The sequence below is a fragment of the Coregonus lavaretus genome (assembly GCF_964263955.1).
Source record: "Coregonus lavaretus genome assembly, contig: SUPER_35_unloc_1, whole genome shotgun sequence".
In the NCBI taxonomy this organism is placed as follows: Eukaryota; Metazoa; Chordata; class Actinopteri; order Salmoniformes; family Salmonidae; genus Coregonus; species Coregonus lavaretus.
In genome coordinates, this window is record NW_028167181.1 from 2,522,612 (window position 1) to 2,542,890 (window position 20,279).

Here is a 20,279-nt window from a genome sequence, read left to right on the forward strand (position 1 = left end):
TCAAAGAAGAAAATATGATTACATTCCACACACATTAAATGATGTGTGTGCCTTATGAATCCCCAATTCCACATTGGCTACTCATGACTTTAAGGTTGGCAGGTTTGATTGAATGGGGCGGTTGTCTTAGGAGTAGGGTATCTGTGTCGATATGTACATTGTCATTCTCCTGCCTCAGCCAGTGCCAGTTTGCATGGTGTACAGTCTAGTAGTGAATCTAGTGTGTGTGTGTGTGTGTTTGTATAAAGTGTGTGTGTGTACAGTGCCTTCAGAAAGTATTCATACCCCTTGACTTATTCCACATTTTGTTGTTACAGCCTGAATACAAAATGGATTCAAAAAAATGTTTCTCACCCATCTACACGCAATACCTCATAATGACAAATTGAAAACATGTTTTTAGAAACTAAATATAGAAATATCTAATTTACATAAGTATTTACACCCCTAAGTCAATACTTTGTAGAAGCACATTTGGCTGTGATTACAGCTGTGAGTCTTTCTGGGTAAGTCTCTAAGAGCTTTCCACACCTGGATTGTGCAACATTTTCCCATTGTTCTTTTCAGAATTCTTCAAGCTCTGTCAAATTGGTTGTCGATCATTGCCAGACAACCATTTTCCGGTCTTGCCATAGATTTTCAAGTAGATTTAAGTCAAAACTGTAACTCAGCCACTCAAGAACATTCAATGTCTTGGTAAGCAACTCCAGTGTATATTTGGCCTTGTGTTTTAGGTTATTGTCCTGCTGGAAGGTGAATTTGTCTCCCAGTGTCTGGTGGAAAGCAGACTGAACCATGTTTTCCTCTAGGATTTTGCCTATCCATTCCAATTATTTTTATCCTGAAAAACACCCCAGTCCTTAACAATTACAAGCATACCCATAACATGATGCAGCAACCACTATGCTTGAAAATATGGAGAGTGGTACTCAGTAATGTGTTGTATTAGTTTTGCCCCAAACATAATACTTTGTATTCACCTTCCGGAGACATTTGAAACCCCACCTCTTTAAGGAATACCTGGGATAGGATAAAGTAATCCTTCTAGCGGTTTCCTTCCTCTCCGGCAACTGAGTTAGGAAGGACACCTGTATCTTTTTATTTTTATTCACCAATAGGTGCCCTTATTTGCGAGGCATTGGAAAACCTCCCTGGTCTTTGTGGTTGAATCGGTGTTTGAAATTCACTGCTCGACTGGGGGACCTTACAGATAATTGTATGTGTGGGGTAAAGAGATCGGGTAGTCATTTAAAAATCATGTTAAACACTATTATTGCACACAGAGTGAGCCCATGAAACTTATTGTGTGACTTGTTAAGCATTTTTACTCCTGAACTTATTTAGGCTTGCCATAACAAAGGGCTACTTTTCATTTGTAAAAATGTTGATAAACATAATTCCACTTTGACATCATGGGGTATTGTAGGCCAGTGACAAACACATCTAAATGTAATCCATTTTAAATTCAGTCTGTAACACAACAAAATGTAGAAAAAGTCGAGGGGTGTGAATACTTTCTGAAGGGACTGTATCTGTATATGTGAATCTGTTATTCTTTGGCCTCAGCCTGAGCCAGCCTGCATGGTGTACAGAGTAGTTTGTGTGAATCAAGTCTGTGTCTGTCTCTGTGTCTGTCTATGTGTCTGTCTCTCTCTCTGTCTCTGTCCGTCTCTCTGTCCATCTCTCTGTCTGTCTCTTTCTCTGTGTCAGAGTGTGTGTGTGTGTGTGTGTGTGTGTGTGTGTGTGTGTGTGTGTGTGTGTGTGTGTGTGTGTGTGTGTGTGTGTGTGTGTGTGTGTGTGTGTGTGTGTGTGTGTGTGTGTGTGTGTGCATCTGTTATTCTGCAGCCTGCCTCAGCCAGAGTCTGCATGGTGCAGCAGTGAGTATTAGCAGCAGGACTTTAATCAGACCGGCCCACCACCACAATATGATGCTCCATTGCTCTAGACCGCAGCAGGGTCTGCTAACCACTCACACACACACACACCAGAGATTCCTTTATTCTCCCGCCAAACACAGTGCTTTCAAGTTCAGCCCCCATACAAACACACACACACACACACAAACACACACGCTAGTTCCTGTTTAGCTGCTGGCTGACACAGATTAGCCTTCTCTGTGCCAAATGTGTCTGCAGTATCCAAATCATACATTTGCACACACACACGCTACACACACACACACATCTACACAATCAGTGCCCACTCCGTACACTCTTCTCTGTGTGAGTGAAGAGCAGTAGAGAGCATGCACAGTGGGAGGGGATTCTGCATACTATACTGACCTCTGGTGGCTCAACGGTAGAGCACACAGGCTTATGGGTCTTCTCCCACCACATTACTTTTTAATAAAGATACATTGAGGAAGTAGCCTCTAGATAATAATTCAGTGAACAACAGCTGAAATTATATATTTTTTCTCTCTCAGTAGCACACACACACACATTTCTCTTTCCCCAGGTAAATGATACTCTTCTCAGTCTACACACACACACACACACACACACACACACACACGTTAGCAGCGTTGGTTATATGTATTAGATTGTAATCAGATGTCTCCCTAATGCAAACCAAATGGTGGCGAGCAGCTCAAAGGTTAAACGATACACCAATGTATCAGTTTTATTGATCTTCCGCGGGCAAAATCCGACATCACGCTTTAATCCTCGCCGTTGTAGGGCATAAATCAGCGTTTTTGACGTTTAGGATGTTTGCCAGTTAACTTAATGAAATCTATACATGGAGAGGTCATGACCTGTTGGCCTGTTGTGGCCACGGTATCAGCCTGGTGGAACGAAGTTGGAAAGTCATCAGGGAGGCTGGCAGACACACACACAGAGTCATCAGGGTGCCTGCCTGGGCCTTTAAAAGCCGTTAAAATATTTCACTGAAATGAACTTAAAGGGGTTGTCCATCATACCAGGAGCCTTTTTACTTTGCAAGGGAGGTCAGTGGAGGTATGGAACTTCCGGAACTTTCTGCCTTTACTTTACTGTGTTTAGGGTTACTAACCACCAAGCTGAAGGCAGTTAGTGTATCGGAGGAGTCTGCACTAATGAAAGATTTACACACGTTGTGTTTTTACTCCCGAAAGTTCAAGAGTCAATAATTTATGTGTATTGAGTTAAACTTTCCAAGTCTACCGTAATTCAATTAGGGAGTGAAGTTGTTAAATGTGCAGTCAAAATACTCAAATGTATACGAACGCTTGTTGGTTTGCACAATAGCTACATAGTGGGAAAAGGGGTAGTGAAAGAGGCACATCAATGGTTAACCTTGTCAGCTGTCTCCTAGGTATGCTCTCTACAACATAATTCCTCAGAACGTGCTATTCCAGTCCTCAGGGATCAGCAAAGTTGGTGGCTCCCATGTAAAACAATTTGGTATTTAACAACCATGTCCATTCTAGCTTTTCCATTTCTATGACTTCCTTCTTGAAGTGCTGTCTGTCTGTCTGTCTCCTGCTGTAGTTGAACTTGACCCTGTCCTCTCCTCTGTTTGAGAAGACCCAGGGCACCGTGTGAGACGTGGCATTAGGACGCCCTCTGTCTGATAGTGAACTCCTAATGAACTGCAGTGTGGTACTGACTGTGGGACAGTGCTTTAGCAGCTTTACTATGACCTCTGACCTCTCACCCCACATCAAAGGGAGCAGGGGTCAGCTGGGACCCCCTGTTAAACACCAATATTATCAGTGCAGCAACCTGGCTCCTGTAAAGCACCACAAAGTGGCAGGCAGACTTTACTATCCCTCAGAGAGAGGGAGAGATGGAGGGAGGGAGGGAGGGAGGGAGGGTGAGGGGGGGTAAGGTCTGACTCTTTCTTCTCTGTCTCCTCTGCATTGGCTGTATCTACTTAACAAGAGTCATCACTGACTGATGTAGTGGTCAACATTGTGGTATATCCAACAGTAGGCAGTACCAGCAGGAGAGGTGGTGTTGATTGGTTGGAGCTAACCCAGGGCAGAACACTTGTTTGGGCTCTGTCTCTGACGGCTCAGCCCAACGCATGTGAATGATGGGCTGTTCTTTTTGGCACGTCTCTCTCTCTTTTCTTCTCTTCTCTCTCTTCTCCTCTCCTCCGTCGCATTTCCTAAAGGACGGTATCAGAGCCCAGTCTCTTGTCTGGAGGCATCTGGAGGTGGTTAGGTTCTTCTGGGGGAGTACAGTGTGTTAAAGGAAGAGGGAGACTGTTAGTGACAAGTGTTGGAGAGAGAGTGGAGATGCTATCACTGGAGTCCTGCCTGTTTGCTGAGGGGTGGGTGAGTAGGTAGGTGGGGGGGGGGGGGGGTGAGTTGGGAGTGTGTGTTTTGGTCTGGGTCTCTCTGATGAAGAATAATTATATTATTATAGAATAGTAGTCTTCTCCTTGTTTTGGCAGCTACTATGCTCTTGTTCCAGTGAGTCCACCACATAGCCGCCCACTCTTAAATAAGGACCAGTTCTCTCACCCACCCACACACCCAGTGGCTACAACCACTGACAGTCATGATGAGAGCTCATCAGAATCACTCTGCCCCTTCACATTGTTTTATAGCCGGAGCACACACTCTGACAATATCGTGCCATTCATTTCTGAAGATTCATTTCTATGTGGTGAAATGTATGGTCTTAGAGTGGGTCTACCACCAAGCATCACATTCTGAGACATTATGACTTATAGAAAAATTATTGTGTGGATTTACCGCCCTCCAGTGGCTATAAAATGAACACGCCCACACCTGATTTCCATTGGCTAATGTGCGTTTGTGTGTTATTCCCCAGCTGAGTTTGTGACGCCCAGAGCCATCCTGACGGGTCATGACTGTGAGGTGACCTGCGCCAGTGTGTGTGCCGAGCTGGGACTGGTTATCAGTGGCTGCAAAGGTTAGTATGTGTGTGGATCAACCAAGGCATCAAAGTAACTTAGATCTTGGTCAGACTGATAATATGAATGTCAGAACAGTGAACCCTTTCAATACTGATCAAACTCATATTGTCAATATAGACAGTTCTGTAAATCGCTTTGGATTTAAAAGAAGAAGAAATTACCCTATTATAATTGTATTATTATGAAAACCCTTGAGTGAATCAGTGGAAATCAGAGCCTAGTTAGTAACTTCTATATTCCTCCACTCACAGAGGGCCCGTGTCTGATCCATTCCATGAATGGGGACCTGCTGCGGACCCTGGAGGGCCCGGGAGGCTGCGTGCAGCCCCGTCTCATCCAGTCCTCTACAGAGGGCCACGCCGTAGTCTATTACGACAAGGGACACTTCTGCTTCTTCTCCATCAACGGAAAGCTGCTGGGACACATGGAGGTGGAGGAGAACATCAGGGTAAAGGAACCCACTGATATAGAGGGACAAAGTTATTTCATTAAGCTTGGAACTGTTTTAATGTTTTGTTGGAAAGCCTAGTGTACACACGTTTTGACCTTCATCAAGTAACTCCACATGAGGTGCTTAGTTCTAGACAAAGAATGGAGTTGGCTGCCTCTCTCTGTCCTGTTCTACTGGTCTGGGAGAGTATCTGTGCTTCATCATGACAGTGGTCTGCTCTCTGAAGTCCAGCTCTGCGGTCTGAGGCCTGTCTGCCTCAGGCAATACACGTCTACAAACCCCTCACGCACACACATACACACACACATGCATGCACACACATATGCGTGCACACACACACACACACACACTTCTAGCCTAGGAAGTGCCAGGTCAAAGGCTATTTCCTTCCATTTCTCCTCCAACCTCTCCTCTCCTCCAGTCCAGACAAGTCTCTTTGATCCTGGGCTCCCATGTCGAGTCCTATCAGGTCTTAGTGCTGGTTCAACATAGCAGGAGGGCGGACATTCTCCCAGTCCTAGCCCCATTAACAACCCTCAGGCACCACACGACACATTCCCACATTTCACATTTCCTGCCTCACGGCTACGGTGTCACAAAATGGCCGCCACTCTTTGGCCAGTTTCCCTTTCCCCCTGTTTCCGATGGGCCTGGGAAATGTAACCCAGTCCCTCTTAGACACACCTGCTTCCCATTTGAGCCAGCTGTACTCTCCCCCTGTCACAGTCATAGTCACAGCCATAGCCCCAGGACCTAGGCTGATTACTGAGCTATATAAATACATACATCCCCCATTTGTTTCCAATAAACAGACTGCATCAGAATTCATTGGCAGAGCAAGTCTGGTGTTGAGTTGATATTCATTGTATTGAAATCACATGCTGCTGAATAGGAAAGGTTAGAAACAGGAACAGGGATGACCTTAGTTTTCTACTGTAGTGTTTCAGATTCAGATTCAACTGAAGATCCAGGCTCTGTCGACCGGGAGACCCATGGGGCGGCGCACAATTGGCCCAGCGTCGTCCAGGGTAGGGGAGGGAATGGCCGGCAGGGATGTAGCATGGCGTTTGCAACGCCAGGGTTGTGGGTTCGATTCCCACGGGGGGCCAGTATGAAAAATAAAATAAAAATAATGTATGCACTCACTAACTGTAAGTCGCTCTGGATAAGAGTGTCTGCTAAATGACTAAAATGTCAAATGTAAGATTAGGTTGGTGAGATGCAGATCAAATTATCCTCGAAATATCCTTCATCAGATTAATTTTCAGTTTTATCCACCTCTATTTTGGTAACTACAACCGTTTTGCCAATAGTGTAGGAAGTTTCCTTTTTTCATGTATATAAACTGTTATTTATCAAAACCACAACGACTCTGATAGAGAGTTAGTTGCTGTCTTATCCAACACAGTTTGGAGGTTTTGCCAGGTCTTCATAGTGTACTCCCCCATCCCGTCTTTTTCATGTACATAAACCGTTAGCCATTCCTGGTCCGTTTTGCGTCTCTCCTCTGCTGTGTGTTGTAAATTCCATGCCACGTCAGACAGAATCAGGGGAGTCTTAACATCTCAGGGTAGCTCTGTGAGAGCAGCGGGCCCCCTGGTCTCAGTATGAGGCCTGGACGTGGTGTTTAATGCACTGCACTAGACACCAGTATCAATCTTCAGCTAGCGCTGCGTCCCACCACACAGCATGACTCCGGGATAAATAAATGTTTGTCCTGGCCCAAGGTGTCCCCTTACAGTAGTCTTATGCCAAACTGTGTGTTGGTGTGTGTTTGTATGTGTGTATGTACATTTTTCTGTGTGTGGGTGCACAAGTGCTTATGTGTGCATGCGGCGTGAATGCGACTGTGTGTGCGTGTGTTTTTGTGTGACTGTGTATGTTAATAACTGGAGCCTGTTTTTTTATTGGTATTTATTATGGATCCCCATTAGGTCCTGCCAAACAAATTAAGACAAAAATAAAATGAAACATTATTACATCACTACATATCTACAATACAACATTTATAATACCACCGTACATACAGCGTGTGTGTAGAGTGAGTGTTCTGGCGTGTGTGTGCGTATGCCTGTGTGTGTGTGTGTGTGTGTGTGTGTGTGTCTCTTCATAGTCCGCATTGTTCCATAAGGTGTAGTTTTATGTTATTGCTTGCATGAGTTACTTGATGTGGAATAGAGTTCCATGTAGTCATGGCTCTGTGTAGTACTGTGCGTTTTCCTGAGTCCATTTTGGGCTTGGGGACTGTGAAGAGTCCCCTGGTGGCATGTCTTGTGCGGTATGCATGGGTGTCTGAGCTGTGTGCTAGTCGTTTGAACAGACAGCTCGGTGCTTTCAACATCTCAATAACTCTCACTAAGGCAAGTAGTGATGCAGCCAATCTTTCGCACTCTTTGAGCCAGGAGAGATTGACATGCATGTCATTGATGTTAGCTCTCAGTGTACATTTAAGGGCCAGACGTGCTGCTCTGTTCTGGGCCAGCTGTAATTTGCCTATGTCCCTTTTTGTGGCACTTGACCATATGACTGGGCAGTAGTCCAGGTGCGACAAAACTAGGGCCTGTAGGACTTTTGTTGATAGCAATGTCAAGAAAGCAGAGCAGCGCTTTATTACGGACAGACCTCTCCCCATCTTAGCTACCGTTGCATCAATATGTTTTGACCATGACCGTTTACAAACCAGGGTTACACCAAGCAGTTTAGTCTCCTCAACTTGGTCAATTTCCACATAATTCATTACAAGATTTAGTTGAGGTTTAGGATTTAGTGAATGATTTGTCCCAAATACAATGCTTTTAGTTTTTGAAATATTTAGGACTAGCTTATTACTGCATCTCTTTGTTAAATGTTGCAGTGATTTCACTTGCTGTGGTAGCTGACGTGTAGAATGTTGAGTCATCAGCATATATAGACACACAGGCTTTACTCAGAGCCAGTGGCAGGTCATTAGTAAAGATTATAAAAAGTAAGGGGCCTAGACAGCTGCCCTGGGGAATGCCCCAACTGTAGCTCAGTTGGTAGAGCATGGCGCTTGCAACGCCAGGGTTGTGGGTTCGTTTCCCACGGGGGGCCAGTATGAAAATATATGCCCTCACTAACTGTAAGTTGCTCTGGATAAGAGTGTCTGCAAAATTACTAAAATGTCAATGTAAAATGTAAATGCCCGACTCTACCTGGATTATGTTGGAGAAGTTTACATTAAGAAACACCCACTGTGTTCTGTTAGACAGATAACTCTCGATCCATACTATAGCAGGGGATGTAAAGCCATAATACAGCAGCAGATTATGATGAATAATCATTTTTCCCATTTAGAATATGGGCCTAGTTGCATTGGAGGGCAAAGAGAGTTGGAACTCTCAGCAACAGCCTCTCTCCTAGCTGGTTCTCTGACAGCAGATTCATCCAGCATAGTTGAGTTGAGGCCATGCAGAATGGATTACAGTCTTACCCCCACTAATATAACTCAGACAGTGTAAGTAACCATTCTAGCAGATTGTGTTCACTGTCTACTCTGTGTGCATGTAACTGCTAGAATGAACAGCACCATAAATTCAGCTTTTACCTTTGGCAGACGACGCAGAATCCCACCTAACCCTTCACATTCCCCTTCGCCCTTCACATTCCCCTTCGCTCGCCCTAAAAAGCAGGAAATATGGGTGTTCTATAATGGTTCGCCCTGGCATCATGGCCAGGCTCTGAAGTCATCCTTCAGATACCTGAGTCACGTCGGCCATATTGGCTCCTGAGGAGCCGGCGGCCATCTTGTTTGGCCTCCCAGTCGCAGAGAGGCTGATTTATTCTGTCTGGGAACAGCCTCCTACCTGGGTTTGGCTGAGTCGTCTGCCAGGTCTCCAACCCCCCACCAGCACACAGTGGGTTATATACTAGGCCTAGCCATAGTAGGCTACGTCAACACCATAGAAGGCTACGTCAACACCATAGTACATCAACAGTGCCAAAGGCAGGATTGGGTAACACTGACTTCACACGGTCTAAATGGAGGAACAATTGCCACAGAAAGAGAGTAACTGTCAAGTTAGTTCATGCTTATGAGTTGAGGTCATGAATCAGAACAAGTTCAGTTTGGCACTGCTGCCACTAGTTCTGTGAATGTAATGTGGGCCATTCCTCAAATACTGAGAGCCACTTTGGCAAACAATATCTTAACTACATGCTCCTTTATTGAGTTATTCCTAAATTATGTTGATCTAAATCTCTGTTTTCTTAATCAATAGTGTCAGATTAACTCACATAAATTGCTATGTGGCTTTATATGGCAAGATAAAGGACGCAATTACACAGATATCAGACACACAGCAAACAAATCTAAACAGAATGTCATCCCCCCACCCCTCCCTCCCCCGATCACCCCACAGCCATACTCCATTCCCAGACTTCTTTCCCAGTCCTCTTGGATGGCGATCTAACAAAGTGCTTTGGAAAGACTGATCCCTCAGTCCCGTTGCCAGTGTGAGTGTGTATGTGTGAGTGTGTGTGCCTGAGTGAGTGTGTGGCTCGTGTGTATGCAAGTGCACTCGAGTGTGTGTGAGAATGAGTCAGGGCATTAGTTCAGACTGCCAGGTCTTCTGATACTGCAGTTTACTGTTAGCAGTGGCCCGTTCACTGCACATCTTCCATGTGGCTCATAAGAATAGGCCAAAGGTTGTCTCTCTGTCTGTACTGTATATCTGCAACCAATTATCACTTCAACTCCATTGGGAGCAGTCAGGCTAGCTAGAGTGATCTTTGACTTATAGGGTAGACATTTTCCCCTGTTTTGAATGTGCAACTACTGTCGTTGTTAAACATTTTTATTGTTAAATTATCCACTATATTTGTTTTAGTGGTGGTATAAACATCTAACGCAACTTTTGATTGATTTGAGTTGGTATCATAAAAGCAGCTAAACTGATTGCCAGGAATGTGACAAGTTGTGTTAAGTTCAAAATGAAGTTTAATTCATTAGAAATATTTTGCATATAAAATATACAGTCAGGTCCAACATTATTGGCACCCTTGAGAAAGATTAGCAAAAAAGACCTTAACATAAATTCAAATAATGAGCTATATTGTATGCTCATCAAAATGGGGAAATGATATAATGTTATACTAATGCAAGTATAGAGCATGTGGCTCTGTAATGGTTCTCTGGCATCTTGGCTCTGAAGTCATCCTTCAGATACCTGAGTCATGTCCACCACCTTGGCTCCTGTGGCCATTTTGTTTGGCCTCCCAGTCACAGTGGCAGATTTATTCTGTCTGGGAACAGCCTCCTACCTGAGTCGTCTGCCAGGTGTCCAACCCCCCACCAGCACACAATGGGTTATGTACTAGGCCTAGCCATAGTAGGCTACATCAACACCGTAGAAGGCTATATCAATTTCCCAACATTTAGAATGAGTAAATACGGTCTTTGTTCATGCTTATGAGTTGAGGTCATGAATCAGAAAAAGTTCAGTGTGTGTGTGTGTGTGCGTGGGTGTTTTGATTGTTCAATTATCCATTATATTTGTTCTAGTGGTGGTATCAAATGTAATCAAATCTAATTTTGTCACATGCGCCGAATACAACAGGTGTAGACCTTACAGTGAAATGCTTACTTACAAGCCCTTAACCAACAGTTTTAAGAAAAATAAGTGTTAAGTAAAAAATAGATTAAAATAAATAATAATAATAATAATAATAATAATTAAAGAGTAGCTGGAAAATAACAGTAGCGAGGCTATATACAGGGAGTACCGGTACAGAGTCAATGTGCGGGGGCACCGGTTAGTCGAGGTAATTGAGGTAATATGTACACTACCGGTCAAAAGTTTTAGAACACCTACTCATTCAAGGGTTTTTCTTGATTTGTTTACTATTTTCTACATTGTAGAATAATAGTGAAGACATCAAAACTATGAAATAACACATATAGAATCATGTAGTAAACAAAAAAGTCTTAAACCCCCAAAAAACAAAAAAAGTAAATAACCACCTTTTGCCTTGATGACAGCTTTGCACACTCTTGGCATTCTCTCAACCAGCTTCATGAGGTAGTCACCTGGAATGCATTTCAATTAACAGGTGTGCCTTCTTAAAAGTTAATTTGTGGAATTTCTTTCCTTCTTAATGCGTTTGAGCCAATCAGTTGTATTGTGACAAGGTAGGGGGGGTATACAGAAGATAGCCCTATTTGGTAAAAGACCAAGTCCAAATTATGGCAAGAACAGCTCAAAAAGCAAAGGGAAACGACAGTCCATCATTACTTTAAGACAGGTCAGTCAATATGGAACATTTCAAGAACTTTGAAAGTTTCTTCAAGTGTAGTCGCAAAAACCATCAAGCACTATGATGAAACTGGCTCTCATGAGGACCGCCACAGGAATGGAGGACCCAGAGTTACCTCTGCTACAGAGGATAAGAGTTACCAGCCTAAGAAATTCATTAGAGTTACCAGTCTCAGAAATTGCAGCCCAAATAAATGCTTCACAGAGCTCAAGTAACAGACACATCTCAACATCAACTGTTCAGAGGAGACTGTGAGAATCAGGCCTTCATGGTCGAATTACTGCAAAGAAACCTCTACTAAAGGACACCAATAAGAAGAAGAGACTTGCTTGGGCCAAGAAACACGAGCAATGGACATTAGACCGATGGAAATTTGTCCTTTGGTCTGGAATCCAAATTGGAGATTTTTGGTTCCAACCGCCGTGTCTTTGTGAGACGCAGTGTGGGTGAACGGATGACCTCCACGTGTATTTCCCACCGTAAAGCATGGAGGAGGAGGTGTTATGTTGTGGGGGTGCTTTGCTGGTGACACTGTCTGTGATTTATTTAGAATTCAACGCACACTTAACCAGCATGACTACCACCGCATTCTGCAGCGATACGCCATCCCATCTGGTTTGGGCTTAGTGGGACTATCATTTGTTTTTCAACAGGACAATGACCCAACACACCTCGAGGCTGTGTAAGGGCTATTTTACCAAGAAGGAGAGTGATGGAGCGCTGCATCAGATGACCTGGCCTCCACAATCCCCCGACCTCAACCAAATTGAGATGGTTTGGGATCAGTCGGACCGCAGAGTGAAGGAAAAGCAGCCAACAAGTGCTCAGCTATGTGGGAACTCCTTCAAAGGGTGGCTATTTGAAGAATCTCAAATATAAAATATATTTTGATTTCTTTAACATTTTTTTGGTTACTACATGATTCCATATGTGTTATTTCATAGTTTTGATGTCTTCACTATTATTCTACCATGTAGAAAATAGTAAAAGTAAAGAAAAACCCTTGAATAAGTAGGTGTACATATTACCTCAATTCCCTCGACTAACCTGTGCCCCCGCACATTGACTCTGTACCGGTACCCCCTGTATATAGCCTCGCTACTGTTATTTTACAGCTACTCTTTAATTATTTGTTATTTCTTTTTATTATTTATTTATCAATTTTTTACTTAACACTTATTTTTCTTTAAACTGATGGTTAAGGGCTTGTAAGTAAGCATTTGATAGATTAATTATTAATGACTAATTATTACACCCTGAAACTGTGTGTAATGTGTTAGAAATGTGTGAGTGTAGGACCAGTAAAGGCTATGGCATTGAGCCACTATTTAGCAATGTGAGTAAGAGTTAGGCCAGACAACAAAGGCAACTGATAACTGAGGAATTTAGGGAGTAGAGAAACTGTTATGAAAACATGGTGCAGAATATTGTGAGAACGGCAATAACTGAGTAATGCAGGGAGTAGGCTATGATGAGTGTGTGTATGCATGTGTGTGTGTATGTATGTGTGTATGCATGTGTGTATATGTGTGTGTGTGTGAACTGATTTGTCTTCTGAGTGGTGCAGTGGTCTAAGGCACTGCATCGCAGTGCTAACTGTGCCACTAGAGATCCTGGTTCGAATCCAGGCTCTGTCGCAGCCGGCCGCGACCGGGAGACTCATGGGCGGCGCACAATTGGCCCAGCGTCGTCCAGGGTAGGGGAGGGAATGGCCGGCAGGGATGTAGCTCAGTTGATAGAGCATGGCGTTTGCAACGCCAGGGTTGTGGGTTTGATTCCCACGGGGGGCCAGTATAAAAAAAATATATATATATGTATTCACTAACTGTAAGTCGCTTTGGATAAGAGCGTCTGCTAAAATGACTAAAATGTAAATGTAAAATGAGAGCAGTTTTAAAGTGGAAAACTACAGCCCGCCTACAGAGGGGAGGGATTTTTTTGTATGACGTATGAGTATAAAAGATGGACTCGGAAATTGTGATGGCAGAATTCTCAATGAATAAATCTCTGACTATGCAGATCGAGACTGTCCGTTACTTAAATCCCAAAAGACTTACAACCTTTTGGGAGACGCACAGAGACACTGAAATAGTTTGTTAAATAATTCACATAACAGCATTTCACTGTAGGTCTACACCTGTTGTATTCGGCGCATGTGACAAATAAAATTAGATTTGATTAGATTTGATACCACCACTAGAACAAATATAATGGATAATTGAACAATCAAAACACCCACGCACACACACACTCGAGCACACACACACTGAACTTTTTCTGATTCATGACCTCAACTCATAAGCATGAACAAAGACAGTATTTGCTCATTCTAAATGGGGGGAAATTGACATAGCCTTCTACGGTGTTGACGTAGCCTACTATGGCTAGGCCTAGTATATAACCCATTGTGTGCTGGTGGGGGGTTGGACACCTGGCAGACGACTCAGCCAGACCCAGGTAGGAGGCTGTTCCCAGACAGAATAAATCAGCCACTCTGCGACTGGGAGGCCAAACAAGATGGCCGCCGGCTCCACAGGAGCCAAGATGGCCGACGTGACTCAGGTATCTGAAGGATGACTTCAGAGCCTGGCCATGCTGCCAGGGAGAACCATTATAGAACCACATGCTCCTAGGTAGAGTTAAAGTGACTATACATATATAGTGAACAGAGAGTGGCGGCAGCGTAAAAGAGGGTGTGGGGTGGGCTACCCGGACAAATAGTCTGGGTAGCCATTTGATTAGCTGTTCAGGTGTCTTATGGCTTGGGGGTAGAAGCTGTTAAGAAGCCTTTTGGACTTAGAGTTGGCGCTCGGGTATCGCTTGCCGTGCGGTAGCCCCAGTGATGTACTGGGCTGTACGCACTACCCTCTGTGTTGCCTTGCGGTCGGAGGCCGAGCAGTTGCCATACCAGGCAGTGATGCAACTAGTCAGGATGCTCTCGATGGTGCAGCTGTAGAACTCTGAGGATCTGAGGACCCATGCCAAATATTTTCAGTCTCATGAGGGGGAATAGGCTTTGTCGTGCCCTCTTCACGACTGTCTTGGTGTGTTTGGACCATGATAGTTTGTTGGTGATGTGGACACCAAGGAACTTGAAGCTCTCAATCTGCTCCACTACAGCCCGTCAATGAGAATGGGGGTGTGCTCGCTCCTCCTTTTCCTGTAGTCCACAATCATCTCCTTTGTCTTGATCACTTTGAGGGAGAGGTTGTTATCCTGGCACCACACGGCCAGGTCTCTGACCTCCTCCCTATAGGCTGCATCTAACGCAACTTTTGATTGACTTGAGTTGGTGTCACAAAAGAAGCTGAACTGATTGCCAGGAATGTGACAATCTGCGTTAAGTTCAAAACTAAGTTTTGCTCATTTGAAATATTTAGCATTTGAAATATACTCTGCCGGCTGCACCACAGATGGCTGGATAATGAATGTTTTTGTTTAATCTTCCATCCGTGACTGAAATAGCTGCATCCCATCTAACATACAGTATGTTGATGTGAAACCGCTAATTAGGCTAACTTACACTACTTATCACTTACAAAATGTCCTTGTCATTTCATCAGCGTCCGTTACCTCGTGATTGATGCCTCCGACTGGCTTCAATTCCCAAATATATACTGTATGCATAAATATACCCCAACACAGAAGTTTAGTGTAGCACCGTAGTGTATCCCCCTGTTTCCCTGGGGACCCATTAAAGTGTAACACAGCCCATAAGTGCACAGGAAAACCAGATGAGTAGAATAAATCTCTCTCCACTGTGTCGGAGGGGAGCCGTGGCTTGTAGCAGTTCAGGTGGATGGACTGCTGTGCCATGCTGCTCGCCACATGAATGTTGTGAAATATCTGATTGATTCTGTGCCTCTCTCCCTTGGCGCAGGGAGTGCTCACAGAGACTGTGATTGAAATAACACACAGTGAGGTGGTGAAGTCACTGGTGTCCTATGCTAGGTCACTATATCTGACCACACCACAAAGCCTATACTACTAAAGCATTGGTTGGATTGTATTGATTGTTATTAAAGAGTTGTTGTAGACGCCTCGCTGTATTGGACAAATGGCAGACGTCAATAGGGCGACGGGATTCCTCACTGACCAATTGTGCTTTATGATGGAGTGGTCAGCTCTGGTGTGGTGAGGGAGTCACATATCCCATCCAAATGTCTGCATGTATTAGCGCCCTCCAGTGGTAGGTGCAATAGGTTGCAGGTCATGACATTGTCCACAGGAGGGCGTCGACAGCATCATTGGCAATGCAATAGAACATTAATACAGCGATGTTCCCTATTGTCTTGTACATAATGTCTCCTGTCAGTTAAAGTGGTGCTGTTTCTCCTCTCCCATCAGGCCATGCTGCTGAGTCGTGATGGCCAGTACCTGCTGACGGGGGGAGACGGGGGAGTTCTGTCTGTCTGGCAGGTTCACAACCTCAAACAGATGTTCACCTACCCAGGCTGTGACGCAGGCATCCGCTCCATGGCCATGTCCCACGACCAAAGGTAACATACACACCTGGACCCTGGTTACTCTGTCATCTTGTTGTGTGGTATCAAGTTTTGGCAAAAGGAAGAAATAATTGAAATATACTATCTTCACATGTGGTTTGTAGTAACTAACATCAAAACTTCCCACTCTAGAATGCATAGAATACCAAGATGAAGACCTTGGTGTTATCCACAGTATAATGACAGTAGACGTACTGTGTGTCCTAAAAGTACATAATGTTCTGTCTACATGTATGAGCCTTAACTCAACACTCCCTCTGGGCTCTGTCCTCTCCTAGGTGCATCATAACCGGCATGGCGTCCGGTAGTATAGTACTGTTCTACAACGACTTCAACAGGTGGCACCACGAGTACCAGACCAGATACTGAGGCAGGACCACCCCACAACAACAACAGCAACAACAACAATCCTTGAGAATCTGGTTAACATGGGAACTACCTACTGCAATCCTGTCGTCTGATGTACTAAGGCACTACTCAATACATATTGATATCCTGAATGTATCTTAAGAGAAGAAAAACTGTCTGATTCTGTCGAAAGAAGCAAACTATTTTTTTTAAAAGGGCATTGCTATATTTTGTAGGGCGTATCGAAAATTTCATATAATATAATATCTTAGGGTGGGGTTATATACCTATGGTTACAAATCTATTTTTAGCTTGTTAAGAGTCTATTTTCATCTCGAGCAGAGGAAAATAAGGGTTCAAAGTGGAAGTAGGTAGAAAAGTATATTTGCATCTATTGTCTTAAGAATCCATATATTTGTGTACTTTAGGGGTGAGTGATTTTTTTTCAATAGGTGTGAAACGTGGAGATATAATCATTAATATCCTTTTTTTTTCATGCTCTTTTTGCTACTGTGTGGAAACACAGGGATATAAAATATGTGAAGTTTGTGAGGCGATCGAGCAGGAAGTTCAGTTAGTCCTTTTATGTGTTCATGCCATGAGAGGGAATATATTCTATTTAAATGTTTGTACCACACCTCCTCTCTGTAAGCGGACATATCTTGCCTTCCTGTGCATGAGTTATTCCTCTGCTGTCCTGATGGTGGCATACACTGCACAAAAAAATGTCACCAGTTGTCATATGTGTATCAGACAGTCGTCATAGTAACAAGATGGCTGCCGGTGTGATTAGTTTGTATCCGAGTGGAGTGTTGTCATGACGATCATTAGCTTTATTATGTATGTACTGTAACCATACTGATGAATAATATGTCTGTCAGTAGAAACAGATGTCATGGGCTACGTCCTAATTCTATAAAATGGCATCCTTTCCTCATCTCATTTCCTTCATATTGCTTACTTATCACCTATCAGTCCTTTACATGAAGGAGATGGGACGAGGAAAGGAAGCCATTCAAAATGGCTGACGTAGCCATGATGTGCTTCTTTGTATGACTTCTTGTTAGCTTTACCTCCTCTACTGAGGCATTTGCAGTACTTAAGCATATATCATATTAGCAATTGACACAGTACCCAAACCATGCTAGGATCATCAAAGTCCACTGTCTCCAAAGCATCTCATCATGGCAAAGAGAGGTGCAGCGAAATGAGGGACTCGTCAGTCTGACTGTGTGTCACGGTGAATATTCACTGGTTAAACCCGACCACAGACAACCCTGGTCCTGGACAGCCAAAGGGTGTGCACTTTTTAGTTCAAGCCCAGCTTTAAAATACCAGATTCTACCTACTTATGGGCCTTCAGGTCAAAACTGAATTGAATCAGGTGTTTTTGGTGCAGGGTTGGAACAAAAACAAAAACCCTGCACACCCACTGTGGTTCCTCCAATACAACGGTTGCTCATAAGGAGAAACATTCCGTGTTGGTTTGATCTACGCTTGGTGTGGTTACGACTGCAATGAAATGGCTACTACTGTATTTCCTATGTGTCACTCGATATTTTGGCAATCAATTTGGAATGAGTGTTTTTGACGCGTGATGAGTTCTGACAATAAAATTGCATTTTGTAACTTGAGACGTCTTGTCTTAATTTGAACTCTTATTTGATCTAACGTTTTCTGAAGTTAGACTGGAGTAACCACATCGTTCACAGCAGCTGCACAACTTCCTCACCTGACTGCAGTCAAGGCCTAGGTAGGTAGGTATGTTTAACCCATAGAGAATGATAGAGGCCTCTAGTGGCCAAAAGGCCTATTAGCATGGGCAGTATCATTGAGGGCTTACACCATTTTAATGTAGACTGGGTGCGACTTCCAACTTCATTGGCTGATCCCTCCTGGTGACCCTGTTGGTGTCATGTCCAACCAGGTCATCAGGAGGGCTCAGCCAATCGCGAAGAAGAAAAGGGACTACTTTAAAATGGCGCTGCCCATGCTGTCACAGGCCCTATAATGGCACAGATACAAAGATGAGACCTCTATCTCTATGGTTTAATCTTAGGTTTATTCAAATTGCGAAACTAGAAGTGTATTCAAAAAAAATATATATACACTTTTGCATAAAGACCTAGATGGAATATCATCAACCAACGGCATTAGATTTGTGGAAATATATTGTGTAGCTTTCCCTTTAAGAGATATGAAGGTTGGCAAGTCTTCGCCAGCTCCTGCTTGCTGCTCTCCACGTGGCAAACCCCCAACACAGTGCCGGTGCTGCCAATTTATACCGTAATAGTCCACTCAGGCCAAGTGACCTGCAGAGCAGGGGGTTATGGGAGCTTGCTTGGTTCCCCATAGGCTCAATGTTAGAGCTAGATCTGGTAACCGTTTCTAGCCTGGTGAAAGGCTCAGTAGATCTGATTCATCTGGATAGGTCTGGAGCAAACCTTATGTCATCAAATAGCGGTTTTGATTGGCTAATGGCTTGGTTGGAATTAGGCCATGTTGTTGCTTCAGATATTGTCCACAGGAGGGCGCTGATGATCAAATGGGGCTCAGTCACTTTACCTCATTGTGATTGGCTTATAATATCTGATCGCTACGCACCTTCATCAACATAGGTGTCTTTAACTTTTCACACACACTCAAAAACATAGTGCCAAAGAAATAAAAACATCTAAAATGAACACTTTGATTTGAATACGTTTTATTGCGTTTTAAGTTATCCGATGTGCTCCTAATACAAAATGATAAAGGAGTCACAGTGGCTAAATGTCTGCACAAACTAAAAGTGCTGGCCAAAGCTGACAGGAGTGTCTTTCCTGTTTGAAATGACATTTTCATACACATGTATCCAGACTAAAACTGTAATAAAGAAGCATTATGATGATGAAAGTGTAGTTTGACTAGAAGTTCTACAACAGAACAGCTAATATACATAGTAGTACCAGCTTGACGTGTGTGTGACCTGTTTTGTGATGAGGCAGAGGGAGGAACACGGCATGCAACTAAAGCCCCTTGGAGTGGTAGTGTTGTGCATCGGAGCCATTATCAATATCAGAAGGGTTAAACCCTAACCAACTGCAGTAGGCTAGGTACCCTATTTCCATACATAGTGCACTACTTTTTACCAATGCCCTATGGGCCCTGCTCAAAAGTAGTGCACTATATAGGGAATAGGGTGCGATTTGGGACGTAACCATGGACTTTAAAAAAAGTGCATTACAGACAAAGTAAGACAAGAAAGTAGAACAGCCTCACATTATTATCAGGTAAATCTGTACTAATAAATGAGTATATGAGGGTATAGAGCTCCCAGTGTTTTCAGCCAAGCTGGTTTCAGAAAGGGAATTTCTAGCTACTGGGTCAGGTTCATTAGGGCACACAACGAAAAACATTTTAAAAGTCCAGGAAGTCCCTTCCTGTTTTCTTCCGTTTTGTGCCTGATTAACATTTACATTTGAGTCATTTAGCAGACGGTCTTATCCAGAGCGACTTACAGGAGCAATTAGGGTTAAGTGACTTGCTCAAGGGCACATCGACAGATTTTTCACCTAGTCAGCTCAGGGATTCGAACCAGCGAACTTTCGGTTACTGGCCCAATGCTCTTAAACACTAGGCTACCTGCCGCCCTGAACACACCCCTGATCTGGCAGCTAGTTCACAGGCACACCTCTCCTCATCGACACATTCATCTTCTATTCTGTTGTGTCTCTCTTTTGGTGTTCAGCAGTTAAACACTACAGGCTCCACAGCAGACCAATGATAAACAGGCTTACAGGCAAAAGAAGAAAACAAACTCAAACCTTCAACTTTCATTTGGATGCCTCGTGTGT

General features: G+C 43.7%; 1 protein-coding gene across 1 annotated transcript in view; it reads left to right on the top strand.

Annotated features, from left to right (window-relative positions):
• Positions 1-18,080, top strand: part of LOC311109993 (lipopolysaccharide-responsive and beige-like anchor protein) — a 164,653-nt gene extending 146,573 nt beyond the window's left edge. The window contains exons 17-20 of the mRNA XM_084188507.1: positions 4,764-4,865; positions 5,121-5,317; positions 15,941-16,092; positions 16,377-18,080. Of these exons, the coding sequence (XP_084044633.1) occupies positions 4,764-4,865; positions 5,121-5,317; positions 15,941-16,092; positions 16,377-16,467 (542 nt within the window). The 3' untranslated portion in view covers positions 16,468-18,080. The remainder of the gene's footprint in view (positions 1-4,763; positions 4,866-5,120; positions 5,318-15,940; positions 16,093-16,376) is intronic.
• The last annotated feature ends 2,199 nt before the right edge of the window (positions 18,081-20,279 follow it).